The sequence below is a fragment of the Acomys minous genome, assembly GCF_964271855.1.
Source record: "Acomys minous genome assembly, chromosome: 3".
Lineage (NCBI taxonomy): Eukaryota > Metazoa > Chordata > Mammalia > Rodentia > Muridae > Acomys > Acomys minous.
This window is the reverse complement of record NC_140485.1, coordinates 138,748,792-138,760,804: the sequence shown is the minus strand read 5'-3', so window position 1 is coordinate 138,760,804 and position 12,013 is coordinate 138,748,792. Positions and strand designations below refer to the sequence as shown.

General features: G+C 46.8%; 1 protein-coding gene across 1 annotated transcript in view; it reads left to right on the top strand.

Annotated features, from left to right (window-relative positions):
- The window catches only part of PLG (plasminogen), a 42,936-nt gene that overhangs the window by 18,091 nt on the left and 12,832 nt on the right, over nt 1-12,013 (top strand). Inside the window, exons 8-13 of the mRNA XM_084776818.1 lie at nt 822-984; nt 1,926-2,071; nt 3,469-3,628; nt 7,504-7,688; nt 8,408-8,556; nt 9,516-9,609. Of these exons, the coding sequence (XP_084632944.1) occupies nt 822-984; nt 1,926-2,071; nt 3,469-3,628; nt 7,504-7,688; nt 8,408-8,556; nt 9,516-9,609 (897 nt within the window). The remainder of the gene's footprint in view (nt 1-821; nt 985-1,925; nt 2,072-3,468; nt 3,629-7,503; nt 7,689-8,407; nt 8,557-9,515; nt 9,610-12,013) is intronic.

Below are 12,013 nucleotides of genomic sequence, written 5' to 3'. Positions count from 1 at the left end.
GTCAGTGCTCTTAGCCTCTGAGCCATCTCTCCAGCCCATGAATACTTCTTCTTCTCCTTCTCCTTCTTCTTCTTCAGATTGATTTATTTATTATGTATACCAGAAGAGAGCACCAGATTTCATTGTAGATAATTGTAAGCCGCCATGTGGTTGCTGGGAATTGAACTCAGGACCTTTGGAAGAACAAGCAGTGCTCTTAACCTCTGAGCCATCTCTCCAGCCCCATATTTTTTCTTAAAGATATTTGGCTAATGTTTTTTCCTATATTTCTATTTTATTGGTTATCGAGAGATAGGTGGTTACATAGCCAGCCGTAACTGCAGATTAATCTATTTCTCTTAGGGGTTAACTATTTGCCTTCTGTGTTTTGAAGCTCTGTTGGTGGGTACACACGTATCTAAGACATTTACCTTTTCCTGTGGGCTCTTTCTCAGTTGTGTGTCTTTATGGGAGATGAGTACTTGCCAGTTGTGTTTACCTAGTGAATTGCTTATTCTTCACAAAAGGGCCTGGATCACTGGCATATCTCAGGACTTGAGGTGGAAGAAGACTTACACTGATTCTTTCCATGCTTGATGAAGTAACACAAAAGACTAAAAACAAAAGCATCAGGCCCCAGGGTCCAGTTCTAGAGACGTTCCTGGTGAAATGGCTGTGTGGATAGTCTACCAAGCTGAAACTACTAAACTGTTTCCAAGCATAAAATCCCGAGGGGAGTAAGAGAGGGCATAGCAGAGCACCTTGCCTTCATCCTTCTAGAACGTATGTCATTGCACTCTCAATGGAGAACCAATCATGATCAAATCTTTTTCCTTTTCAAGCAACACCCCCACCCCCACCCGGTCCAACCTACCAATGTCTGAAGGGAAGAGGTGAAAACTACCGAGGGACTGTGTCTGTCACTGTGTCCGGGAAAACCTGTCAGCGCTGGAGTGAGCAAACCCCTCAAAAGCACAACAGGACACCAGAAAACTTTCCCTGCAAGTATGTGTGCCCATCCCCTTTCCCACCCCGCTGCTGAGATCTTGTGACCCTGCTGAAGCCCGATCGGGGCCATAGGCAAGGAAAGAGACAGCAGCAATGTCTGTCTTGTTACCATCTTTCTCAAAGTGTGCCCCACCAACACCATCAGGTATTTACTAGAAATGCAAATTCGTGTGCTCTACCCTAGTAAGTTTGAGGCTCGGAGAGCAGTGTGGGAAATTCTCATTGCTCCAGCATATAGCACAGTGCCCAACACACAGCGAAAGACCTATTTCATCCCATCACATGAAATCAAGGAACATATTTTAGCCACCAATTCTTTTTTTCCTTAATATATTTTATCAATTTATTCATATTACATCTCAATTGTTATCCCCTTTCTTGTATCCTCCCATTCCTCTCTCCTTCCCATTTTCCCCTTACTCCCCTCCCCTATGACTGTGACTGAGGGGGACCTCCTCCCCCTGTATATGCTCATAGGGTATCAAGTCTCTTCTTGGTAGCCTGCTATCCTTCCTCTGAGTGCCACTAGGTCTCCCCATTCAGGGGACGTGGTCAAATATGGGGCACCAGAGTTCATGTGAAAGTCAGTCCCCACTCTCCACTCAATGGTGGAGAATGTCCTGTCCATTGGCTAGATCTGGGTATGGGTTTGAAGTTTACTACACGTATTGTCCTTGGCTGGTGCCATAGTTTGAGCAGGGCCCCTGGGCCCAGATCTACCCATCATAATGTTCTTTTAGCCACCAATTCTTCTGTGCCAGATTCCTTGATATGCTGTGTGATGTCCAAGCTCAATTTGAGCTTCCTTTTGGTATCTGTCAGTCATCAGCTTGTGCAACTCCAGAGGACTAGACGTGTACAGTACTCACTCTAACACGCATGTGCACACCTAGCTTATTTAAACTCTCTGAAGAGCGAAACTCATACTTTTTTCCTAGAAACTTGGAAGAAAACTACTGTCGGAACCCTGATGGAGAAACTGCTCCCTGGTGCTACACCACAGACAGCCAGCTGAGGTGGGAGTACTGTGAGATTCCGTCCTGCGATGCCTCTGCATCGTCGTCAGACCTTTCAGATTCCTCAGGTATGAATGGGTCATGAGAGCTCACCGAGCCATTGCTCTGTTCTTGTTGGCCTCTGGCGGCTTCTTCACAGCGCATCAGAACGTGGTTGGTACCTTTGCTTCGTTCCGTCTCCCTTTGGGTCGGAGTGCGGCTTGTACAGTTTTAATTACAGCATTTTTAGCTTCTTGTTGGCTCAGGATACGACCTTGGTGAGTGTTTGAGAATTTGACTTCTATTGCTGTGCTTAGACTGTTTCTTCTAAAAGTCAATGTGAACAAATTCTATTAGTTCTATTAGTCCTATTGTACTGCTTACATGTACAGCTTTGACTGTATTTCTTTCATTTCTATTTGCCTTCTGTATTGTAAAGACCTGTTGGTAGGTGCATATACATTGAAGACATCTTTATGTTCTTGATAGAAAATCTCCTTTGTTATGGCATCACATCTTCCCTTGTTTCTGAAAATATAACCCACTTTGGAATTTATCCTTACTGATGTGAACACAGATTTACAAGTTCTGCCTTCATTAGTGGTGTCTGATTTTTATCTCTTTAGCCTTCTAACTATTTGCTATAATGTAATTGTGTGTGCTTGGCTCTAAGCCCATCATTAGGGTGGTTAGTTGTTTCATCCTTTGTTTCATTGCAGCCATTCATCTTTCCTCCTTTTGGAGAATGGAATACAAATTACCCAATTACATTTTAGCTCACCGGTTACTCCCGGAGCCCTGTCATCTGCTGATCAATCCTTTGCAGGCATTCTCTACCTCTGATGCTGAGGCGTTTGCTCCTTGACTTCCTGTTTTGTTATTATTTTTCTACCTCTGGTTAAATTCTCCCTTTACTCATGTTTATTGGCCATCTTCAGCAGAAGATGCGTTAGCAACTAACCAAGACTATTTCACAATGCCAACCTGATAGTGTCCAACTGGGGTCATGGCTGAGACTCAGTGCCTCTGCCCCATCCCCAGAAGCTCAAGGCTTTGTTGTCCTATGAGCAAAGAGAGAGTCTAAGGAAGTATGCTAGTGTCAGGCCTGGCCCCATCCTTCCTGTTGCTCTCATCATAGAGCACCCTGCCCTCTTGTTCTCATGAACATATGGTAGTAATTCATAAAAATAACTTGTGCACAATGACATTTTCAGTTATCAACACTCTGACCATGTTTGCTCATCTTCCAAGGGTTTTTTTCCAATATGTTCTACAACACTATAAATGGCATGTGCGTGTGCATGTGTGCGTGTGCGTGTGCGTGTGCGTGTGTGTGTGTGTGTGTGTGTGTATGTATGTGCGTGCATGTGCACACACTCAAAGTGGGGATTTCTACAGACTGCTTTATTGCATGGATAATATTTTAGTGTCCAAGTCTGTCCACTTCAGATCTTATTTGTCTCAATTTCTTCTGATTTGATTTCAGTTCTACCAGAGGAGACGCCTGTGGTCCAGGAATGCTACCAGGGCAATGGGCAGAGCTATCGGGGCACCTCCTCCACCACCATCACAGGGAAGAAGTGCCAGTCCTGGACATCCATGACTCCACACCGGCATGGGAAGACCCCAGAGAACTTCCCCGATGCGTATGTCTTTGATTTTAACCATGAGAGAACAACAGCTGACTTAGGTTTCCATTGAGTGTACCCGAGCTTTATGCTAACTCCTTTGGGCCAAATTTCTCTGAGATCAGCACATGGGGCGGAATGTGACAGGAACTTTGGTTTTTTGAGAAAAGGGCCCAAGAGAAGAGAAGCCATCAACTGGCTCCCTTTCCTGGGCGATTTTGTAGAAGCATGGGGTGATGTGTGAAGGTGGTCAGGTCCCATTGGTGGCAACCTTGTAAGAACAAGTCACCATAAAGCTTAGAGCCCGTACCATCATGTGACCCCCACTAAAGATCACGCCGCTCTCAGCACTGGGCCATGCCATTCCACTATAAAAAAAAAACTGGAGTTTTGTGTTTGCCTTTGCATTTGGCTTGCAGGCTAATATTTCTAGTGGCATCTGCATCTCTGTTTCATTCAGTAACCTCACCTGGAAAGCCTTACTGGCCCGGAGCGCAGTGCTGTCAAGGGGTATGGGTTGCCAGATGGCAAATTGTTTGTAGCCACAGCAGTAAGACAGTGGAAGGAAGCAATAGGGTTAGGAAGAGAGGAGAGGAAGGAAGGAAGGAGACAGTAAGGAAGGGAAGGAAGGAGGGAGGGATGGAGGAAAGGAGGAAGTAAGGATGGAAGGGAGGGAGGAAGGAAAGAAGAGAGGGTGGGAGAGTGGGAAAAAAGTAGGGGACAGATGGATGGATAGAGGGAAGTAGGAAGGAAAGAGGGAAAAAGAAAATTAGGAAGTGAGGGAGGGGAGGAAAGAGGGAAAGAAGGAATGAAGGAAGGAGGAACAGAGGGAAGGAAGGAAGAAGCAAGTTAGGAAGGAAAGGAGAAAGAAAGGAAAGAAGAAAAGAAGGGACAGGGATAAGAGGGAGAGAGGAAAGGAAGAAGGAATAGAGGGAGGGCCAGAAGGAGGGAGGGCCAGAAGAAGGGAGGGCCAGAAGGAGGGAGGGCCAGAAGGAGCGAGGGCCAGAAGAAGGGAGGGCCAGAAGGAGGGAGGGCCAGAGAGAAGGGAAAAAAAGAATGAAAGACAGGAGGCAGGAAGGACCTCAAGTTCTGAATGAGGCACAAGCGTCCCTGTTTGCAGGGCACATGACTAACGGACACAGACAGTCCTAAGGACTGAGTGAATTTGCACGTTCAAAGAGCAGCAGGCATACATGAGGCCAACAGACAAGCCATTGTATGTCTATACTAGCTACACATAATCGAGCAACAACACTATAGGCATCGCCAGCAGTAGTATAAAAACTGCAAAGTATTTAGTGAAAATTTAAAAATAGCATACCTGAGAGCTACATACTGTATAGCTTAAACATTGTTAAGGAGAAAATAGAAAGCTAAATAATGACAGATCATGTATATTGTATATTGGATTCCAAAAGCCTAGTAGTTTATTTTGGGGGCAAGTGACAACACTTACAGGCAAACACCTCAGAGTCATCAAGATGAGGTTTAAAAGGTCAGTGCTGGAGGGCTGAGACTGGGGGCCACAGGCAGCGACTGAGACCATCAAGTGCCTTGGCATCAGCAGGAAGGGGCGCAGACAAAGGGAATAGGGACAGTCCAGAAACAAACCCTGGTTCATGTGGACAAATGGCTTTCCAGTGCAGGTGACAAAGCAGCTCAGTGAATAAAGGGCATCTTTTCCCAGAATAGTCAAGAAACAACAGATGCTGTGTATAACAGCCCCCAACCCCTACCAAACCAAACCCCAAACCCAGCAAGCTCAAAGCGTGCATTCTTGACCCATACTCCCTATATCAAACTAGATTTGTCATAGCTTTTAGACCTCAGTGTAAAAGCTATATTAAAGCTGAAATGTGAAACTTCTTGGGGGGTGGAGAGGGCAAGGAAAGGGTTTTCATAACCCGGGGAAAGGCAAATCTTCTAAGCAAAGTCATCTTAAAAAATAATGTTTGTTTTTATAAAATGAGAACATCACAAAAGTCATCATTGAGAAGACCGATACACAGAGACTGGGAGAAAATCTACTCTCAGTGTAACAAATGCCTCATGTACAGTTATATAAGCATCCCTCCCATGCGCAAAGGCAACACACATTGTAAACACGGATAACAGACACAAATAGGCATTTCTCAGAGAAGGATGTACAAAATGGCCAATGGCCTGTGACACTCTGAGAAGGTGTAGCATGTTAGGCCATCGAAGAAGTCAGTATAACCACAGGGAGAGCCACCAGCACAGAATGACATGGCTACTAGTAAAATGACAGGAATAAGGGGAACAGGCCATAGAGAAGGGTGCATGATCAACACACTGCTCGCTAAGTGTTAATACTGTAATTGCTTTGGAAATTGGTCTATGGCGTCTCATAAGGCTAAGTAGACATGCTTTTCCTGACAAACCTGCAATCCTATTCCTGAGTGTTTCCCTGGTAACACAGCATCACTATTCCTCAAAGAGATCTTGAAGAATTGGCATAGTGGGGCTGATGTGGCTCAGTGAGCAAAGGAGCTGTCTACACAAACACGGAAGCCCACGTTAGCTCTCCGGAACCCAAGCCAAGGTGGAAGGGTAAATCTGATTCCACAAAGTTGTTGTCTCCCTTAGTACTCATGATGTAGCCTTGGCTGGCCTAGGCCTGGAGCTCACAGACATCCACCTCTTTCTGTCCCCTGAGTGCTGGAATTAAGGGAATGAGCTACCATACCGAGCTAAATGAAAAATTTAAAGGAAGACTATTCATAAATTCATTTATATATGAAAAATATTCATTTACTTATGTCAGCATAAGGCTATAAACATTAATAATCATTAATGGAAAAGTATGAATTAATACAATAAGAGGAGCTCAAACATTTTATATTAAGAAAAGAATATAAAAGCACACATTCTGGCTGGGCATGGTGACACATGCCTGTAATCCCAGCACTCGGGAGGCAGAGGCAAGCGGATCACTATGAGAGGTCAACCTGGTCTACAAAGCAACATTTCAGATTTAAAACACAATACCAGAACTAAAGTACGTCTCAACAAAAACAAAGCAGGCATCCACTGGCATATCTAGTACCTTGGGATCTCATTGACTGGCTCCCTCCAGCTGCGGGCACAGGCTTGAGAGAAAGCCACTTGCCTGCAGTGTCTCCAGATGGTACTGGGTTCCAGTTCCCGCAGATGATATAGGTCAAGATTTGATCTCAAGGATGAGGATTCTGGGAGCTCGGGGCACTGTTGTTAGGTGGGAGTTGAAGGACAGGAGGGTTGCATCCTCCAGTGTTCCCCAGCATCCTCACCCAATGGGGTTTTTTTAATTCAAGTTTTTGACAACCCCCTAGTGCCCCCCACTACTCTTCAGGCCCTTCAGGGCGTGGTGGCACACGCCTTTAATCCCAGCACTAAAGGAAGCAGAGGCAAGAGGATCTCTGTGAGTTCCAGGCCAGCCTGGTCTCTAAAGTGAGTCCAGGTCAGCCAAAGCTACACAGGGAAACTCTGCTTCAAAAAATAAACAAACAAAACAAAACAAGGACAAGTTTAAGGAACCCTCCTCTTCATATTCTATTGCTTCCTTTGAGTAATATGTTCAGTTTCATTTTAAATATCCCCATGTAGTGATATATAGAAAGACATCCACATATTCCTCACTGTTTTTTAAAATCTAAAATTACATTTCAAAGTTAACATTGAGGGGAAAGTGTTTGGCAGAGTGTCAAGGGAGGTTACTATGATGCTTGCTTTTACATTTAAACACTGTCTCAGTTTTGGTTAAGAGGACCATTTGTGACATTGTTAGTATCTTCTGTGTGTCAAAGGTTCTTTGCTACACTTTCGTTGTAACAATATCGAGATGGTGCTGAATCTCTCCACCGCTGCTGACTGACTGGTCTTGGCATTTACAGAGGCCTGGAGATGAATTACTGTAGAAACCCGGATGCTGACAAGGGCCCTTGGTGCTACACCACTGACCCGAGCGTCAGGTGGGAATATTGCAACCTGAAGAGGTGCTCGGATACAGGAGGGAGTGCTGCAGAAGTGCCCCCGGCCCCCCAAGTTCCCAATGTGCCGGCCGCCACCTCTGAGCCAGGTAAGGAGCAGGTGGCCAGGTGACTGTGGGCAGCTGTGGACACTGGACACTGAGAAGGAGGTGCTGCTGACGTGGAAGCTCCCACACTGTATAGAGGCACCGGTGTGAACTGAGGGTCTGCTGTGTGGAATGAACCTCAGCTCCATCTTGGGGCAGGCAGGGAGGAGATTGTTGGCGGAGGGTGGGTGGACAGTTTCCCAAGGCTCCCTGTCCCAAAACTGGGTTTTCCTATGTCCTAGTCTGAGTACCTCTTTTAAAACATCCTGCCAATGCTGGGATCTTCCAAGCCTTGATAAACATCTTTGGCCACTTAAACTAGGCAGCAATTCTTGCTTAGTGTCAGCATCCCAGTGTTCCAGGGATGAGACACTGGTACTGCCACAGGAGAGCAACCCAACACTAAACTACTAGAGCAGTGGTTCTCAACTTGTGGGTCGCATTCAACAGGGATCTTTTTTTTTTAGTTATCCTGCATATTTGATATTTACAATTCATAACAGCAGCAAAATTACAGTTATGAACTAGCAACAAAAATAATTTTATGGTTGAGGGTGGGGAACCACCACAACATGAGGAGCTGTATTAAAGGGTCACAGCACAGGACGGGCGAGAACCACCGCATTAGAGCAAGCCAGCATTAATGCATTTTTACTGTATCATGCATGCTTGGACAACCCAGGGCCGAATAACTGTCCTCTTGTCCTCTTTCCATCCTACAGACTGCATGTTTGGGGTTGGTAAAGACTATCGGGGCAAAATAGCCATCACCGCAGCTGGCACTCCCTGCCAAGGATGGGCTGCCCAGGAGCCCCACAGGCACAGCATCTTTACCCCACAGACAAACCCACGGGCAGGTCTGGAAAATAACGTAAGCCACTCTGGTTCTGTCCTGCATTTTCCTGATCAACCTTTGAACAGATTTAGTTTGGGGGGGGGGGTTCACTAAACTGGCCAGGACTGATCTTTGGTATTAAAGGCAAAGGAAGGAGGAAGGGAGGGTAAAAATTGGAGTAGGTGGGCGGGGTGTGGAGGGGAACAAAGCTGAGGCCACAGCCCAGTGGCTGTCCTTTAGTTTGACTCTATTCTGACACTATCTGGGAACAGCCACTGCTGCACAGGGAGAGAGTCCTGCTCTATCTGGGCACTCACCAGCACTCCACAGCTCCTGGCATCTCTTGGAACAAGTACTTTTTTTTTTTAATGGAAGTTTTGTTATGTTGTAATATTGACCTTTGGTACAATGCAACCATCAGGCAGTCTTCCTCCTTCAGGGGTCAAGGTCAGGGAATTCCAATGCTTTGCTCACATCCCCACATCCTGAGCTCTCTTGGTCACTTAACTAGAGCAAAAGATGCTCTTGACACTTGATGCCACTGGGCTTTAGGAGCTGTGCCTGGTGCTCCTCAGAGGACAACACAGGTTGTAGGAGTCAGAAGCCATGGGGCAGAGACCACATTTGTGGGTTTTTGTTTTTATTTTGTTTTTTTAATATCACAGTAATCAGAAAAAATGCTGCCCTTCTGTCCTGCCCCATGGGGGGTACAAACATTTAAAATCAACAACAAGGCTTCATGGGACTGTCATGGGTGGCTGGCTCTCGCATCTGGCCCCAGAAGGGGCTTCCTAGCTGGAAGTTGCTTTGAGCAGAGGCAAGACCATTGGCATTCTACCTCTGAGGTGCTTATAAAACAACCAACTTATCAAAAAAACAAGAAGGAAAGGAAGCAAAGGGGCACTTGCTCCCATCCCATATGAAGCTCTACCTCTCTCCATCTGGTCTCTGGTCCTCCCCAGGGGAGCCTCTCTCAAGCATCCATCTCTTTTCAGTACTGCCGAAACCCAGATGGGGATGTAAATGGTCCTTGGTGCTATACGACGAATCCCAGAAAACTTTATGACTATTGTGATGTCCCCCTGTGTGGTAAGTTCCTTGCTCTTTCCCTCTTTTCTCTTTCCCCTCCTTTCCCTTTCTTTTCTTTTCTTTTTTCTTTTTTTGTAAGGAAACTGCTTTCCAATAAATGGAGTGTCAGTCTTCTTCATGAGGACCTACACAAACCACTCACACACCCACAACTGACAGGCTCTGAGCACAGATCCTCTGAGGAGCAAACGGCTGCCTCTTACCCCGAGCCGCACCTTTCATAGCAGCACCTTCCATAGCAGCACCTTGAAGCTGGCCTACTATTGTTGTTGCTCCCTACCAACTAAATACTGAATCCTCAAAGTGTCAAGGGGGAATCAATCGACTCCGGGAGGTTTCCCATGAACTTTTCTATATCTGGCTTGGGATGCACATAAAACAAGTTGAGAACTGCTGGGACAGGCTGCGTATTAGCTACTTCATTGCTGCTGTGATAAAAGTGCCGTGACCAAAAGCGACGTAAAGGCACCTATGGCTTACTGTTCCAAGGAGCTAGATGTCCACAATGGCAGAGACTGAAGTATGAGGGCAGGCACAGCTGACTGAGGGATCACCCCAACTGCACCCCAGGAAGCGGAGGGGGACCTGGAAGTGAGCTGGAGCTATAAGCTCTCAAAACCGTCCCCTAGTGACATGCATCCTTCAGCAAGACTCTATCTCAAGAGTTCTATCACTAGCCTGGTGTGGTGGCGCACGCCTTTAATACCAGCACTCAAGAGGCAGAGGCAGGCGGGTCTCTGTGAGTTCAAGGCCAGCTTGGTCTACAAAATGAGTCCAGGACAGCCAGGATGACACAGAGAAACCCTGTCTCAAACAACAACAACAACAACAAAGTCCATGACCTACCCGAACAACTCCACCACCTGGGGTCCAAATGTTCACATCCATGAGCCTTTGGGGGAAGGTTTCTCATTTAAAGCACCACAGAGATTTTCCTCTTCAGTAGCAGAGAAGGGAACACACACACACATACACACACACACACACACACACACACACACACACACACACACACACAGACACAGACATATTGAAAGCCTACAAACTGAATTCCTAAAGGTTTATGAAAAATAATGCAGCTGTCTCTGTTAGTCTCACGTCCTCCCTGGATTTCCTGTCCACTAGCCACCTAAATTAAGAGATAGCATGTTGGGTTTCTTCTTTGCGGATTTGAGCCTCTCTTTTAGAGGGGAAGGGGTTTGGCTCTGGGAGAGGAGCGTTGACAGCACTTCTTGACTTTCGGTGTGGCAAATCAATGTCTGCATCTGCAAGCGAAGCTGCATCTGCTCCTGCTCCTTGCTCAGCAACTTTGCAGTCAGAACTTGCACAGTGAACTTAGCCTGGGGGAGGGGATGCCTGGGGCTGGAGGGGAGGGGCTTATCTTGCAAACCTCTTAGGGGCTGTGTCCCCAGTATTTTGGGGACAGTGGTTAGGAGCATGTAGGTGGCTCTTGGCCAGAGCAGGGGGTGGAGGGAGAGGGCAAGGTAACAGGCAGGCTTCTACCTGCCAGTTTTACTGTAAGGTAACATGGAGGCCACAGAGTTAGGGATGTGGATAGTGACCTTTTTCTCCAGTGGGAGCTTTTGTATATTTGGAAGAAACTGTCTTGGTGGCCTCTTTATCTGAGAGCTCCTTGGGTCTGTCTCAGTGTCTCCTTTTCAATCTTCCCACTCAGTTTTATCCCTTCCCAACCCCCCACCCCCACTGTCTTTACCTACCCTGCCCAGGCAGCCTCTAAGTGGCACCTGGCCTGGCTTTCATGCCTTGGGCTCTGTGTCCTGGCTTCAAAGACACCGGCCCCGCCACCTCTGATCGCTTTTGGAGCAGCCCTGAATACCAGAGAGTCACATCTCACGGGGTGAGGGGGGGTGGGAGGGATGGGGAGGGTGGCAAGCCTCAGCTGCTCCCCACAAATCCTCCATGCCTTCAAAACCCACTACCACACGGGAGATGCCTAAACACAAATTTCCAAGTCCCCCACACCTCACCCCAAACAGACCACAGCTCCTGTGTGCTGACCCTGAGGGGAAACTCTCCAGAATGTTCCACCTCAGTGATGCCGCTCTTTTGTTAATCACCACTGATTTTTCAGCTCCAGATGACCAGCATTGATTATCCCAGCAAAACAAAGGCTTTTAACCTCCCAGAAAACATCACAGAAACAGGGCCAATAAGGTCTGTGAGAGACTCCCAAACTCCCATCTGAACTTCCACAAGCCAGGCGGTCATTTTTCTCAACTTCCAATCTCCCACAGAAGAGCTCCTAAAGCTCTGAACACCCAATGGCTTTCCCAGCACAGATCACCAAAAATCCTTCCGCAGCCCTCCCCAAAGCAACACCAGGCAGGTCTGTCATGGCCGATAGCCGACTCACTGGAACCAACGTCTGTCCTAATTAGTTTCT